This window comes from Colius striatus, chromosome 3 (assembly GCF_028858725.1).
Source record: "Colius striatus isolate bColStr4 chromosome 3, bColStr4.1.hap1, whole genome shotgun sequence".
NCBI lineage: Eukaryota > Metazoa > Chordata > Aves > Coliiformes > Coliidae > Colius > Colius striatus.
In genome coordinates, this window is record NC_084761.1 from 38,640,381 (window position 1) to 38,657,721 (window position 17,341).

The 17,341-nt window shown below is 47.8% G+C and overlaps 1 protein-coding gene across 1 annotated transcript in view; it reads left to right on the plus strand.

Annotated features, from left to right (window-relative positions):
• Positions 1–562: 562 nt before the first annotated feature.
• The window catches only part of SCD5 (stearoyl-CoA desaturase 5), a 39,276-nt gene continuing 22,497 nt past the window's right edge, over positions 563–17,341 (plus strand). The window contains exon 1 of the mRNA XM_061992155.1: positions 563–854. Within this exon, the coding sequence (XP_061848139.1) occupies positions 695–854 (160 nt within the window). The 5' untranslated portion in view covers positions 563–694. The remainder of the gene's footprint in view (positions 855–17,341) is intronic.

The window sequence follows — 17,341 nt, forward strand, 5'->3', positions numbered from 1 at the left end:
AAACCTGGTGGGAGGAGGTAAACAGAGAACACGACATGCTCTTCATCAGGCTGGGCACTGCTCATAAAATGTTTGCTGGTTTGTCTGTCTGGGTTTTTTAGGGGGGAGGGCTGTTCAATACCCACCTTGTTACTCTCAGTCAGATAAAGTTTAGTAACAGTCCCTCTAATCTCTGCTCCTCTCCAGCACCAGTGCCATCTGTTACTTCAATTTGCACGGGCTTCCCAAATTAAACGTCTTTGAAATCCATCGCCCGCGGGGCGCGTTTGCGTCCTCTGGCGCTCAGGTGGGAGAAGCGCCCACCGTTCTTCAAGCGCCGAGCAGGGCGGTCAGGGCCCACGCCTCCGACCACCGGGCGCGGCTCGCCGACAGCCCCGCGGTCAGGGCCGGTCGGTCAGCGGTGAGGACCGCCACCGCGAGCCTTGCCGCGGAACCCCCCCGCCGGGCTGCCTGGCGGTGGCCGCGCTGCCGGGGGCGGGGCGGCGCAGCCCGAAGCCGCCATTGGCTGTCGCTATGCAGGGCCGGCGGCCGCCCGCCCCTCCACCGCCGCGGTGCGGGGCGCAGCCGGCGGCACGGGAGGTCCATGGAGGCGGCGGCAACAACAGATGCAGCTGCGCGGCCCGGCCATCCCTGACCCGTTCCGCCGCCGCGCTGCGAGGGAGCTGCCGCTCCCAGCGAGCGCCCCGCCGGCGAAATGGCCGCGTCCCGGCGGGCGGTGAGCGGCGAGACAAGCTCGGCGGCTTACGGGCAAGCCATCGTCTGGCGCAACGTGGTGCTGATGGGGCTGCTGCACTTGGGCGCCATCTACGCGCTCAGCCTGGTGCCGCAAGCGCAGCCCCTCACCCTCCTCTGGGGTGAGTGCGGGGCGGCTGCGCAGCGCCACAGGTGGGGCGGGGGCTGGCAGCTCCGGTGCGCGACGGGCCGGGGGGCAGTAGACCACGCCGTGTCGTCAGCTCCTGGTAACGTGTGCGGCTGTTTCCCGGCGCGCGGCGTGGCGCGTGTCCGCGGGCGGGCGGGCGCGGGGCGCCGAGGGGGCGCACACCCTCCGCCGCTTCTGTTCACGTGTCGTGACCCTCTGCCCCCGGCAGCTCCCAGGATACCGGCGCCGAACTGGGGCCTAGGTTGCTGTAGAAACAGGAGGCACTCGCCCTCTGGTTACATTCCCCAGTTTTTTTTACTTAAAAAACTCTTGCGGCTGATATTTCAGTTTAAAAGTCTGATGAAAAACGCATTTGGTGCTTCTTGTTACTCTATGAATGCCCACATGCTCCATTTGGGAGCAGAAAATCACCCTTTCCTTTGTCTCTTGGGGAAGGTGTTGCATCTTCTAATTAGGGAAGACTTAACAGTTGAAAAAGAGTTGCAAGACGCTAGCAACTAACAAATAAGACCTGCTGTGCTTCCCGAGGTGAGCTGGTTTGCTGCATCTTGCTAGCTATGAAAAGCTGAGGATTTGGGAAGGAGAATGTGAAATACAGCATCTTCCATACTACAGCAAGATTCTCCTTTCTTCACAAAAGAACAATGCTGGGAGAAGTGCTATATAGGAGCCCTGCAGTGCTTCTCAGGGCAAGGCTTCTTGGGGTTGGTGGTTGTCATCCGGTTAGAATTGTATATTGAATCACATAAAAATGGGTGGCCAGGAGGATAAAACTTGAATGCTGCTTGTAGTTGGCACAGTGTCTTGGATCAAAGACGTGCTTTGGGGAGCTTTTCAGTGAATGAAGAATGTAGTGGCCCAGTATTCTTTTATACAAATAGATGAAGGGAATTCAGACTGCCATCAGTAGTGTTGAGATGACTCTCAAAAAGCCTCAGCCAAATGCTTTAGAAATCGTGTTTGTCTGTTTGAGGAATTCCTAAATCTGTTTTGTGCTGGTTCAGCTTTTGATATTAAGTCTGTCTTAAACCCTTAGAAATAGCAACCATAGCAGTTTGCAGCTGGGAAATGAACCTTTCTGTCGTTTACTGTACTCTTGACAAGTTCTTAATTGGGAAAGTGTTTCTGAGTCCCTGGCAAGGACGTAGTTTTTCATGGACTGCCTGGTTTGCATAGACTGTTACCTGTCTCTCTCATGACCAGAAAAGGTTCGGGGATTTATTGTGAGTTCTAATCCTTTCCCCTCCCTGTTGCTGACCTTGTTTTGTTCAGGCTGATTTCATAGTTTACCTTGGCTGTAGCTTGATGGCTGGAGAGACCAGGAGAGCCTGCAGGAGCCTGAATGGTCAGAACACTCAAACTGTGGTCTGCTTTCAGCTCCTATAGCATGGGGACAAGTAGGCTTTCTTTTTATCTGTTTTGGCTTTCCAAGGAGAAAAGTTGAAATCATGTCTGACTTCACTGTGTCTTAATTACAAAACCTCCTAAGGCTGGAGCTGAAGGATTGAATTACTAGTTCAGCCCTCCATCCACCAAGGTATTTTTTTCCTAGTTTAAATTTACCAGATGCTAAAAAATGAGTAGGTCTCAACGGCTTTGCAACTTAATGTCTTTCTGAAAGTGAGAGCCTCCCGTTTTGTGACGTCATTATTTTTAACAGCTGCCGAAAAGCAGATCACAAAGTTTTTAATGGGAGTTTGTGGTGTGTTTTTTACTGAGGCTGCACAGCTGGAAGTGCATTAGTTCCAGCTGTCCTGGCCAGCTGGACACCATGTGCCACTCTTGTAGCTGGCTGCTGTGGTGTCTGCCCCCCCAGAGGTGAGGAGTGGGGGGGCAGGCAGGTGAAAATACAGGATCTCCTGCAGAATATGTCAGACGACAGTAGCTTGATGTCATGTTGGACACCTGTGTCAAGGCCCCACTGAGAGACTCTCAGGGTGCCACCTAGAAAACAGCTGTTAAACCAAACTGACTGCTTAACAGGGCTCATTTCCATTGCCAATTTATTGACGTTTGTCCAACTGTATGTAATAGACAATGGAAAAGCGCTGCCAAGTGAAGGCTTGACTGGTTTTTTAGTCAGGATTATCTGTGCTGCCTTGTTCCCATAGCCTCCCACGGTAACATCTTGAGGCCTATGTTGTAGCTTCCTGCACCCCCCATGGAGCTGGGGCTGCATGAGGGATCCCAAACAGCATTCTGGGATGTTACAGCCACCTTGCCCAGGAGGCACTGGGAATTGGGTTAATCTTTCAAGGGATGTACAGATCAGTGTTTTTGTGAAACTCTTTCAGACCAAGCTGAACAAAACCAATAAAATTACTCATGTCAAAATTTTCCATGAGCTTGGAACTGCCTTGACCCAAGAGGCAGCACATGGTATATGGAAGGCATCCAGCAGCCCTGGGCTGTGTCGGTAGAACAGCTGTGTAGCTGTCCTAGCAGATCCTGCTAGCAGTGTACCTTTGAAATGTCCCTCGCTTTGATAGCCTGATTGTGCTCAATGGGAACCCTCTTGCCTTGCTCTTTTCCAGCCTGACTTGTGGTTTGGGACCTGTGGTTTGCGTGTGTGGAGAAGACCCTGCTGCTTCCCATCTCACTCTGGATCAAGAGTTAGGTAGCTTGTGACCTCTTTGTTGGTGCTTTGCTGCCTGTGCCTATGCTGCTTCATTGCTGACAGCTGCTGCTTTTGGGCATCCCTTCACTCTGGGTTCTCAACCTTGGAAAAGGATGGGAACTGTTCAGGAAACATGCCTTGAGTCTCATCTGCTCCCAGTCCCACCAGTATGCTTGCTGGGCACAGCAGGCAGGTTTGACAGGATTCACTGGCCATCCTGAAAAGCCCAGAGCATGGTGCAGCTCAGGGACCTAGCAAGTGGACCCTTCAGGCCTCTCTTTGTCTACCAGTTTTTGTGCAGCTTTGGACTTAACACCCCCTGTAGAGAGGATTGAAGGAGAAGAATCACCTTTCCCTGCAGACTGGCATCAGGAACGGAAGCAGGATGGGAGCACCCTGGCCAGAAACCAGGGAGTGGTGCAGTGGATCTGATGGCTTGGCCAGACCTGCAGGTTTCCCAGGAGTGAACTCATGCAAAGGGGTCCTTGTGGCCAGCTAGGGCTGTGGATGTGTCTGGGGTTCACCAGTGGCCTCTTTTGGGCTGGACATGCTGCACCTCCTTCCACCAACCAGTTGGTAGGAAACTCTGGGCACTGTTTGTCCCCTAAGTTTGTAAGGTACTGTTAAAGGATTGTTCTTAACCAGAAACCTCTTTGTTCTATCCTGTTGCAGACCCAGTGAACTCATCTGTTTGGGTTAGGAAAGCAAAGCAAAACTCTGAAATTCCTGTACAGCAAAAAACTACCAGCATGTTTTGCTGTAGGGCCTGCTGTTTTTGATGGGCTCATCATAGCTCCTTTTTCTTAGAGACTCAATTCTGGGGGATCATGTGACATGTAAGGGTCTCAGGGTTTTTTGTTTGGGGTTTTTCTTTGTTTTTTGTTTTGTTTTTTTGAGAAAGATGCCTCTTTTAGCCTTCACAGGGATCTTGTGAGGAAGCAAAGTAGCCAAATGCAATCTAGGAAATGGAAAAGCCCCATAACAGAATAAGCTGTTTACATGCTTTAAAAGCCTTTCTTTTGGGCTACTGAGCATGACTAGTACTAACAACTTCAAAAACTGATACAGCCATTGCCACCCAGAAACCACCCTGTATCATCTGAATGTGTTTCACAGGGTTGCCTGACAGCCAAGCAGATGTCATTTTGTAGGCTGATAGGCCTAGCAAGAGCCTTGTTCTGATGGTGCTCATATGGGACGAGAGGCTTGTTGCTGTTATTTTAGCAGTGTTTAGAAGACATTATCATGCTCTTGAAAATGCCAGATTGATGACATTCAGTGGTGGCAGGCCCACTGCCATGCTTAGCAACAGCTTTCCCCTGCACTCTTGTGCTGGCTGGCTGGGAGTGCAGAGTTGCAGGGCTGCTTGCCTGCATCCCTGCTAAATCCAAGCTGCTTCCAGGCATGGGTCTGTATCCAAATCGTGCTACCTGGATCCCTTTGATGAGAGAGATTAAAACTATTGTAGACTTAGCGCTTTGGGTTGCTGTGGTGCGTGTAGGATGCCACTGAGATCATCACCTCTTTCAAGGAAGTTCTGCTCCATACCTCTGAGGCCTCTGCAGACAAGAGTGGAAATACTGTCTCTGTTTCACAGACATGAAATGGGGACATTTGATTAAAACTTCTCTTGGTGTCACTCCTGCCGCCACTCTAGCCAGGAGTACCTTCTGAGTCTTGCAAAGTGCTTATGCTTAGATGACTTCTGTAGGCAAGGTTTTGGGTCAGGAAACAGGTATTAAATGCTTTCCTCTTAGATACTTCTGCAGCCATCTTGGCAGAAGGGGATTAATGAACAGAAGGACCTTACCTCACTTTTAGTCCCTGGAGAGAGCTCCTGTCTGCTGGCTTGCAGAACAGCCTGGATCATGATCAGTGAGCAGCTCAGAGAGGTTTCTGGGACATACAGGAGGCCAGCTTTGTTGTCCATCAGCCCCTATCTCTGCTGCGCTTTCAGCAGTTCAAGACAGCAACTGGTCCACTAGATCAGCTGAGAAGAGGTGGAACTTCAGAATGGGAATGGCATCTCTTAGGTGCACATCAGCCCTGCTTATCTTTGGAGCACATTTGGACTGGCTATTCCTCCCATGGCCCACTTGTAAGTGTTGTTTTGAAGCCATCTCTTCTAATAGTCAAGCTCTTGGCTTATTCCTTCCCCATTGCCATCCAGAGCTGAACTCCCATCATCTCTGATGGGAACAGAGTCTTTTCTCAAATAGTACTTCTCATTAAAAATGGTGAGTGACCTGGAGCTGGGGGTGGCTGTAATATGCTGTTCTTAGCATTTCCATCTGGGGATGGTCTGAGCTTTTTGTCTAGTGTAAAACTGAGGAAGGTGTCCTCCACCTAGCAGTGCATAGACATATGAGAGTGGTCCTGAGCTTGTTACAAATCCTGCTCTGAGGTGCTCTACTGTAGAGTACCTGCCTGTCCATCAGACATTTTCTTTTCCCCAGTGTTCACGCCTCTCGTTTCAACTATTTTTGGAAAACATTCCTTTAAGGTCTTGTCTGTGAACTTCATGCAGTTCACCTATAAGTATGTATTTTTGTTCCCTGTCTTGATTTCATCCCCAGTACAGTGCTTGTGTTCTGCGTTGTTTCCCTCTGTTTTGTGTGCTGCATTATCACATCATCACCATAAGTATAATAAAGGAATGGAGAAGAACATATAATGTCCTTGTGGGCACAGAGCATGTGTGTGCTGAGCTCTGGATGCATGTGGTGGCCCTTTGGTCCCGTTGTTCTCAGGAGGTGGATTCAAGGCACTCTTAATGAGTTCTTGCAGTTGGGCAGTGTGAATGAGTGAGCAGTGAAGCTGTTGGTGTTTAGACACCAGGACAATAGGCCCTTGGCAGCTCTGACGCGTGCTCTGGGTAAACCAGAAGAACCTCAAAATACTCTTTCCCTTTGACCTGTACAGTGAGGACTGACATGAGAGCTGAATGCAGCAAAGGTAGAAGACCGTGTCTTTACTCCTACTGAATTTGACAGGGATTGTTGGCTTCTAGGCTGGCCCCTGACATTGCAGAGTTTGGAGAAGCGTCCCTCTGAAGCAGTCTTATGAAGGAGAGGGCAGGGGAGGTTTATTGACAGCCCCAGAGCTGTCTCCATGAAACACCCAGAAACCCAGCCAAGGGCTGTGGAAGCGTCAGATGCATCTTCCAGCTCTGGTCTGCCAGCTCGTGGACTGATGCAGGCAGGCTTTGGGGAGGCAACAGAGATTTGTGTCTCTGACTTTTTGTCTTTGGTTACCTGTGGAGGTGGCAATGGCAGTATACAGGCTCTGAGGAGTTTCCATGGATGAACTGGGCTGGACTTTGCTCTAGACAGGGGGAATGCATAGGTCAGAGTTGTGTCAGTATCAAAGGAAGTCTCAAAGGTCAGGGAGGAGATGGGATGCCTCTTCTCTAGGAGGTGCCACCAGGCAGAGCAAGTGTGAGCCCCACAGGCCTTCTTGTCTGGGAATTGCTGCAACTGCTGTCAAGGAGGCAAAAGTATTGCTCTCCCCCCTGGAAGACCGGTCTGGAAAGTGTTGGCTCACCCACCAGAATTTAAAATGCCTCCTCATCACTGCCACTCTGCCATTCCTCCCTGCAATTACAGTTGCACTTATAATTAACACTGATATTATAATTGAAGCCAAACAATTTCTTGCAATCAGATTTTTTTTTTTTTACCATATAGACTAACAATAAAATGTGCTGTTCCACTGTAGAGCTGAAACAGTAATAATTACTGTGCTAAGTAAAGCAAGGCTGACATAAAAGAGAGGGGGGGAGGGCTTTTTATCAGGTGCTGGCACCAGGAATCTGACATGCCATCCCTCTTGTGCTGAGGCCTCAGCACTAGGAGGATGGGGATTTCTGGACGGAGACTGAAATGGGGATATTTCTCAATCCATTTTTGGCCCATGGTTTCTCAGATGATGTTTTGAGCGACTCAGAATAAAATAACCTGGCCTTGGCACATGAGGGACCTCTTCTTGACTGGATGTTTTCTTTGCCTGTATATTTGGCTCTGTTCTTTGATTGACTTTGTGTTTTTCAACATTTCTTATCCTCCCCAAGCCTGCTTCACTGTAATGCCTTCTGTGCCTGTGGAATCCTGCTATGTCAGTGGAAGGGGCTGCAGTGTTTGGCTGTTCCTACCCTGCCCTCTGCATCTGGAGTAGTTGACAAGGATGTCTCCTTTCATGGCCACACAACTGGATTGGTGAAGGGACTTCAGCCCAGGCTCTTGAGTGGCATTTCAGGAGCAAAGGAGAAGGCACTTGGAAGGGGTTTGCACTGCTCTAACTGGCAGTTGCTGCAATCCAGGTGGGCTGGACACATAAGCTGCTGTGCCCTCCTGGACACGCAAGAGCTTGGAAAGAAGCTGGAGGCCAAGGCGAGACAAGGAGTTTCTGAGGCTTCTTCCATGTTCTTAATAAGTGGAGAGGGAGGAGTTGAGATGCAGAAGGGATGCAGCTCATGTAGAGAAGTGCTTGGGCAGGACAGTAGAAGTAAATCCTGATAGGAAAGACTGAAAATATGTTTTCTGAGGCCTGGCAGCATGTGGGGTAGAGGAAGAGCAGTCCTGGGCTCCCCCTTGGGGTCTGTTGCTATATTTGGTTGATCCTTCAGGATCTTGAAAAGGGAAAGCTATGGGTGTTGCGTAACAGAGGAGGTTGGAAATGACAGCATGTCTTATGAAAATGTCAGAAACTCAAGATTTTTATAGGAGATTAAGGGTGATAAAAAGGGGGGTTGCCTTTTTTTTTTTTTTTTTTTTGTCCAGCACCACGAGGTTCTAAGTTCTGTCCAGAACTCATTTGGTTCATGTGGAAAATGGGACCTTTATAGTCAGCTGAAGCATTCAGTTGTAATGGTGGTCATGGACGATTGTTTTCATTCTAAGCTGCTTCTTCCTCTGCTGCAGTTGGTTGGACTCAGCTGCAGTGAGGCAAGCATACAAGTGTGGCCAGACCTGCTTACAGGAGGCATAACAAGGCTCTCCTTGATTTCCATTGGATTTGGCTCCTACCTTTGATGCGGAGGAATAGAGATGTGTGCTTGAGTTGTCTGAAAACTGCCTGGTCACTCTTCAACAGGGAGATGAAAGCTGGCCTCCTTATGCAGGGGTTGGCGGGGTGGGAGTGCAGCGGAGAATTATGAAAAGCATCTTGCTGGATAGGTGGAGGCAGAGACTTGATGTGTGGGCCTTCTCTCTGTGCCAGAGCTCACTGCAGGAGCATAACTGGGCTGAGCTAGGGATGTTTGGACTGGAGGAATGCAGTGAGCAGTCATGCAGGAAGCCTGATAAGGAGTTATCCTGTGAGTACCCCCGAAGAACTGACAGCACAAACCTGCCCACTGTGCTGGAGACAAAAGTGTCCTCCTCTCCCTGGGCACCATCCTGTAACCTGAGAGCTCTGAGTAACTGACCTGCCTGCAGCATGTTTGGCTGGATGCAAGAGGCAAGTTGTAGGAGCTGACAGTATACAGGTGAAGCAGCACAGAGCATCAGGGCAAAATGCAGTGAGTGAATCAGAGGGTCAGCAACATCATCCAGAGTTCAAAGTCCTGAGAAGTCAAAGTCATGAGAACTCTACTTCAGCAGCTGCTAGCTGGCCTGGGAGGGCACCAGGTCAGAGCAGGATCTGTCCTGTGCAGAGGACTCTTTTTTGGCAGGTGGCTGGGACGAAGGGGCTGCTGCCTCCCTGGAGAATTGTGCCCAGAGGCCAAGCAGCTCAGAAGGGGATTGTTCCCTGCTGAGCCCTGTTCCTTTCCTGTGCCCTATGGCCTAGAGATCATAAAAAGTGGAAGCTTTCAGTTTGCCCAAATCATAAGTACGTAGAGTGCCACATCTTTGTTTCCACTAACTGCTGCTGGCTTTGTCTGCTGGCTGACAGGAGTGCTAAATAACTAATCCTTGAGGCAGAACTGGCTGATGAATGTAGGGCTCTGGAGTGCCATGCTAATGGCTTAACTGCACTGCTGCTTTGCTCTGTCCTTGAAAAGAGGGACAAAATTGGCATTAATTCTTTCTTGGCGTTACAGAGTTCTTAAAACCCACCAGAGCCCTATCCAGCATGCTGATTGAGGACAGTAGTGAGGTCACTGGGAGAAAAGTGAAATTTGCCCATAGATTTGTAATGACGCAGGATTTGGCTGAGCTGAGAGAGGCCACATATAAGCATCAAAAATTTCAGAGAAACTAGAGCATCTTCCAGCCTTCTCTTTTTGTCTAAAAATGTATAAAAACTCTTTGGTGTCTTAAGGCAATCTTCAGTTGCTGCTGAGTTCAGGGAATCAGTATTTGCTTCCTAAGGGAATTTTAGCATTTACTGGAATACTTGCTGTCAGCCATGATTTCCGTTGCTCTTTTTGCTATATTTTTGTCATGTTTGCTGCAGTTGTCAATGTGAACATTTCTGCTATTCCAACTGGAATAGTCTTTTGTATACTCAGCCGAAAGGACTGGCTCTGGGGAATGTTCCTGAAAATGTGTACGCAGGCATGTGCTTCCAGACAGAGACAGCTGAGTGTCATGAGCTGTTGATGGAAGAGCCAAGAGGATAGGGCAGACAGCTTCTCCTGGAGCTCCCCCACTACTGTACAGAAGGGCAGGAGAATGGCCTCATCTGAACTCAGCTTCTCTGCAGCTCTAAAACTCCCCTTCTCCTTTGTCTTTCATAGAATCATAGAATGGTAGGGGTTGGAAGGGACCTTTATAGATCATCTAGTCATTGTTCAAAAATGATAGAGAGAGGCTTAGCAATCACATCAGCAAGCTCCCTCAGCACTCTAGGATGCATCCCATCAGGACCCATTGACTTATGAGCCTTAAGTCTTGGCCATCAAGTCTTTAACCTCTTGCACCCAGGGCAAGTCCTCTGCTGTCCTGGCCATCCTGTTATCCTTGCCTGACTGGGCTTCCCAAGGGTCGGCCTTGGCTGTAAAGACTGAAGCAAAGGCGGCATTCAGTACTTCGGCCTTCTCTGCATCCTCAGACACCAGGGCACCCTCTGTGTTCAGCAGTGGGCCCACATTCCCCCTCGCCATCCTGCTGCTAATGTATTTGAAAAATGCCTTATTACTGTCCTTAACTTCCCTGGCTAAATTTAATTCTAGCAGGGCTCTAGCCTTCCTAGTTGCACCTCTGCATGCTCTGGCAATGTTCCCACTCTTCCCAAGAAGCCAGCCCCTCTTTCCACCTCTCATGGCTGCTTTCTTCCTGAGTTGTCCTAGCTGATCCTTGCTCATCCATGGAGGCCTCCTACCTCATTTTCCTCCTTTCTTGTGCTTTGGGACACACTGATCCTGGGCCTGGAGGAAGTGGTGCTTGAAGATTGACCAGCTCTCATTGGCACTTCTAACTTCTAGAATCATATCCCATGAGATCTGTCCAAGTAGATCTTTGAAGAGGCCAAAATCGGCTCGCCTGAAATCCAGGGTCACAGTCCTGCTTTGTGTCCTGCCCCTTCCACACAGAAACTTGAACTCTACCATCTCATGGTCACTGCAGCTGAGGTTGCCTCCAACCTTCACATCCCCAACCAGGCCCTCCTTATTCATCAGTACCAGGTCCAGCAGCACACCCCTCCTTGTTGGTTCCTCGGTCACCTGCAACAGGAAATTGTTGTCAAGAATCTGTAGGAACCTCCTAGACTATGTGTGCTTGGCTGTGTGGCTTTGCCAACAAATATCAGGGAGGTTGAAGTCCCCCATGAGGACCAGGGATTGTGAACATGAGGCAGCTCTCAGCTGTTCATAGAAGGCCTTATCCACTTGCTCCTCCTGATCAGGTGGCCTGTAGCAAACTGCTACAACAATACCACCTGCCTTGCCCTCCTCATTATTTTTTATCCATAAGCACTCTACCTACTCCTCCTTTGCCTTTGATATGCTTCCCCTTATCTCTTTCTCTCTTGGCTCAGTTTTGAGTAGCTCAGAGAATGTGTAGATCTAATTTTAGATGAACCCACATTTGGCCTGAGATTTCACACATTTGGACTTTGCAGGAATGTAGGGCTCCCCATGAGAGCTGGCACATGCTGTGGTGGGTGCCTCAGGGAGCTGGTGCTGCTGCATGCCTCTGCTTTTCAATTCTCAGTTGCTAGTTTGAGTCTAGCTTCAGGTTCTTTTGGTGACAGCCTTTCATAGTTAACAGGGCTCAGCAAGTTGGCCAATTCACTCAGCTAGCAGAGAAGCATTTCCTTCTCAGAGACTCCGGGGCCCGAGCACTAATTCAACATTTCTCCTTGCCAGCAATTTAAGATCTAAAGTGGAAAATTTCTCCTTTCTTAGTAAATGTAGTTCCAGGTCAGGAAATAAGGCTTTTTTTGGTAGGATGATGTGGATTAAGTGCTGTATTGCTACTTCTTATATCTGTCTGCTGTGGAGGAAGGGATCTCCCAGGTTGCCCTGGAAGGTGACAGAAGTAGAGATGTGTACTGGAGACTTGCAGTGTTATTGGATCTAGATTAGATATCATATTGGCCCCCCTCCCACCAACACAGTGTGTGACACCAGCCAGTGTTTTTAAATGGGATATTTGAGTAGATCAAGTGTTGATCTAATTTGGCAAATGAAAAGTTTCCTTTCTGGGGGCTGACACAGCATTTTAAGAAAACATATTAGATGACGTGTTATCTAATGACACTGCAAAAAAACATTGTGATAGGAGGCACCATGAAATTACTAGATGCATTTCTGGTCTGAGCCCTGATATTGAATCAGGAGAGAGCCTTCTATCACTGTCTGTGTGCATAGTGAAGCAAAGGATCTCTCAGGTGTTTGGAAGAGGCCAAGCATGGAGCAACTACTGAAATAGATGTCAGTGCTTCCCTGAGATTCAGTGGGAGTGGAGTTAGGCACCACGCAGCACTATTGGAAGTGCTTTCCCTGGTTTGGTCAGATTAGCTGATGTGGTTCATTAGTCCTAAATCTGCCACTGAATAACAGCAAAAACATGCAAGTGAGAAAGAGAAGGTAGATGCAGGGTATGCAGATGTAATTTAATTTTTGGAAAGGAAAAAAAATTGAACTGCAAGATAGGGAAATGTTCCATGTTTATGGCAATCAGCTTAATCATGCTCACCTTGTACTTGAGAAACTCGCTGTGTGTATTTCTCATGCAGTTCTTGTAGCCTGATGGAAGACAGGCATTCGATTATTAAAATTCCCTAGCAAGCCATTTCCATCTGACTGAATAAGCAGGGGTAAAGTGCTGATGTGAAAATGGACAAACATTGCAGGTCCATTTCTATTATTTTATTTTTATTTTATTTTTTTTAATTTTATTTTATTTTAAATCCTCAGTTATTTGTATAAATAAGTCAAGTTATGATAACCCTTTATATAAAGGGATAAAAAATTGGCCTGTGCAGAGATGAAAATTTCTATCCAGGCTTTGTTACACGAAGTTTTGCTTGAGACTTTTCTGACTACTCTATCTGTGGAGAGAGTATTTCCACCAAACCGTATCATGTCATAAAATGCCTTCATCATGCAACAGCAACAGGGCAGCTGGAAACAACTGACCTTAAAAATGCTGAGGTGCTAACAGGTAACTTTGCTTCCTCAAGCAAAAGATACGGTCTCTTGGCCATTAGTGTCACTAGAATTGAAGTCTTCTACAGAAATTATTCCTTCCTGTATCCATGGGTTCTTCCCTCCTGATCTTTGAACTGACAGAGACAGTGTGTGTGCAAAAATGTGTAAACCTTTACTGAATGTAATTCCAAGCACTTCCACCTGAGTCTGGGAAAGCATCAGATCTTATAGGCTAAACAGTGTTAGGGTAATCATCACCCCAGTGAGACAGAGTCAGGGTGCTGTATGCTTCTGTAGCTGTCCTCAAAATTATGGCAGTAGGGGAGCTAAAGTTTTTCCATGATAGCAACTGAAAACTAATCCCCCTGAACAGATGTAAAATAGCACTGCAGCTTGGTTGTGAGTGAAGCTTTGCATCAGGGGGCTGGCAGGAAGCAGCTGGACAGAGGCTGCAATACAGAGCTGGAGAAAAAGGCAACCACAATGTGAAATCAGATGAACTCCAAAGAGAGGTTCAAACAAGGTGTATTTTTGTGGTTGGAGTATGCAGGTTTCTTCTGCCCTGTTTCTCACCACAGGTAGTGCACTGGATATTTTCCTAGTCTATGTTTCATTGTTGGTGCTCCAGTCTTTGCTGACTTGTGATCTCTTTGTCTGCCAGAAGCCTCATTGAGTAGGATGCTGGGAGAAGACAGAGGAAGTGAAAGGGGATCTGACAGCCGCAGTTGTGGGTTCCTACCTGCAGGATTGAGGCCATGGGAACAGCAGCTGCCAAAACTGGGCAGTGATACCAGTGATAGTAGCCAGTCCTAGGAGACAGCAAAGCTCATGCAGCTTGTTTTGAGCTCTCTGCACTGCACTTAGTATCAGCACAGGAGTAAATGGAGTTGATGTCCTCAGAATGAGACATAAAATCAAGGCCCTGACCCTTGATGGCTATCTTGAGCCAAGATATCTGTCTATCACCCTCCAAATGTGACTTTCCACATACCCATACACATGTATGTTGAAGTCCACCAGTGAACAGGTGCTATTAGTGCAACAGTAACTGGGCTGTGTTGCCTTGTTTCGCCTTTTTATGTCTTTTTCTTTTTGTGTCTGTGTATAACAAGTCCTCTTACCCTTGTTGGAAAAAAGTATTGGGCTAGGTGAGTTACTGCTCTAATCTCATGAGGCATGCAATCTGTCTTGTTTTGTGAGTACTCTTCACCAGATGTTTTTCCCTGTTGTTGGTACTGGTGAGACAGAGATGGCCTGGGAGTACCTGTACTGCTTCCAGGCACTTGGTGTAGTATATCCCCTTGCTGCCTGACCTAAGATTGGTAATCACTTGACTTAAAACTGAGTCAGGACCAAAAAAACACTTGTTTCATTTTTTAACATCCAAAAAAGCTCAACTGTTCACAAAACTTCCCTAGTGCCAAAGTCTGCTTAGAAAATGGGGCTGTGGTGGCATCAGTGTTTGATACAACTCGTCTAGACCAAACTGTGGGGATGACAGCTCTCCAGACTTGTATCAGGCTCAAAGTGATCACCTTGCTATGGTTGAATGTAGTGTCCAAATCGCTTCTGCAAGGGCCTGTGAGGTTTCTAGGCATACATGAGAGACATGCCTACGGGAAAGGCTGCAAGATGACATGTTAGGCTGCGAGACTAAAGACTGCCTCTTTAGCCTAGATAAAAGAAGATTGAGGGGGGAAGTAATCTCAACAACCTAAAGGGTGGATGTCAACGGCAACAGGGGATGGGACAACACTGTCCCATCCAACTACATTTTTTCATGTAGTGTCCAGTGACAGGGCAAGGGGTAATGGACATAAGCTGGAACACAAGAAGTTCCACTGAAACACAAGGAAAAACTTTCCTGTGAGGGAGCCTTGGCTGCCCAGGGAGGTTGTGGAATCTCCTCTGGAGGTTTACAAACCCACCTGGGTGTGTTTCTGTGTGACCTGCTCAAGGTGAACCTGCTTTAGCAGGAGGTTGGACTAGATGATCTATAGATCATCCTTTCCAACCCTGACCATTCTATGCTAGCAGTGGGACTGGCAAGGGCAGATTTTTCTCCTTGCTCCTGGCCCTGCTGTTGCTCCTTTCCTCACCCCCTACTCCCACCTCAGCAGGGACTGCAGGTGCTGGGTGCCTGTCAGTACCAGGCTCCATGTGTTGGTACCCCAGCAGAATGGTTGTGTGACTTTATTCTGTATTTTAAAGACATTTTCTATATTGACAGTAGTGTTGTTGTGAAAATGCAGCTGGTTGTTTCACTGCTGCTGTTTTTGTCTGATGTTTTGTCCCTCAGAGGCAATTGTGGTTTGCTCCATGTAACTAGGTTATGTTTGACATTGGTAATGCACAGATGGTTGTGATCTGACACAGTGTCTCCTTGTATTCTGTGTCTAAGAAGGATGTCCAGTCTTCCCTTTCAGGAGCTGGAATGGTCTGTTTAGATGGTGCAGAGTGAACCCAGAGCTTGTTGAAGTGCTTGGTTTGTTTTGGTTTTTTGTTTTTTATAGCCAGCTAATAGTCAAAAGCAATTTGGAAGCTGCTAGATCTGCAAACAGCAAATACACATACAAGAGAGTTCCAGTTTTTTGGGGGGAGAGATTTGCTCCAATTTAAGCAACTAGTTGAAGCAGAGGATGATTTCCTGATGCCTGTGAAGTAGCTACAGATGGTGGCAATATCTTTCTAAGAGGTCAGTCTTCTGGACACTCAGGATTTCAGGAGTTTGATACTGGTCATGGTAAAGGTTTTCTGGAATTCCAGCCATGGGGATAAAGAGCTATTCTGAAAAAGGTGTTTTATGCTTTATGTTTTATGTTTTATACATATTTTATGTTATTGATCGCCCATCCCATCTATTTTTAAATTTTTTGTATAGTACGGTTTTCACTGCCTCTCTGTGACAGTGAGGTGATATCTCTGTGACTGCTGTTCAAAATCACACTGGTATCTTGCTGTCTCATCATATTGCACACTGAGAATATTTTATGAGCTGTTGGTAATCCTACTTGCAGGCTTCCACTTCCCTCAGCATCTCATGCTTGTTGCAGATCCCTATGTGCAGTTATCATGCCCTAGAACTACTTTACTTTGCTGCTTCTATCCAGGCAGATCTTTCAGAGCTTTACTTTCTGTGTTCCTGCATGGATCCATTTGCGTTTCTTGTCTCTGGCTGCTGCTCCAAATTAATATGGTGTTTGCCTTTGTTTCAGGTCATTAATAAAGATGTTGGATAAAAATATTCTGCCTACTGATTCTGGCATGTTCCCATGAATAGCTTCTGTTCACAGACAGTGTACTAGGAAGCCTAGCAACCTGCCGGCTCCCCATTTGCATGGTAGTTCAACCTCATCTCTATTGCATCTTTTCCCTGTCCCTGTGCACTGCTTCTCTCTTTTGTCCGTTCACACGGGCTTACTTGTTTTCTCTTCCCCCTCTTCTTTTTTATTCCCTCTCTTCAACGTTTCTCCCACTGTTCCAGTTCAGAGGCATTATGCTTATGCTGTGCTCCATTGAGTGAGTTACGGTTGGAAATGCTCCTGTCAGACCTTCTGCAGGGCTCCAGGGGAGAGAGTGTGCTACCTGCCTAGGGGAGTGATGTGTTGGGGCCCTGCTTGCCATGGAGGCATTTCACACCAATTTACTCCATTGGTGTCCAGTTTGTGTATTGGTAAGCTTTCCTGGAGTGTTGGAGACAATGGAAGAAGGCAGTAAAATTCCTGTGTTTGAGAGTAATTCCACTTTGAGGTCTTGAGAAAGACTAGGGAGAAGCAAGGAGATACTCACTTAAAAGCTCTGCTCTGTTGGATTAAATCATCATGCTTTGAAACAGATCCTGGTTTACCATCCAGTCAAAGGCAGCTCCGGGCTTGGTAAGATGTGAAGAATCCACAGCCCTTGGCACAGGCTCTGCTATTTCGGGTACTTGCACCCAGGTCTCAGACTTCTCCTGGATCTGCAGCAAGCCCTAAACCTCCCTGCAGAGTTCTGGGTGTTAACTGGGATGGCAGTTAGAGCAGTTGGCTGGGGACGCTTGTTTTGTGTGTCTTGGGGGCAGAGCTCTGGCCCTGGCAGAGGTCTCTGGCTGATACTGCAGCCCAGCTGCATTTGCTCAAGGATGCAGCTTGGTGGGATGCTGAGATCAGATGAGGTGCTGAGATCAGAGCTACCTCCTGGGCCTTTCTGCATGACTGTGGGCATTGTCCTGGCTGCACTGACCACCTGGATGGGCATAGCTGAGGATGGCTGTGGGCATGTCTGTGATCATTATTGTAAAAAGAGGTCCAGAGGCTACATTTCTAGG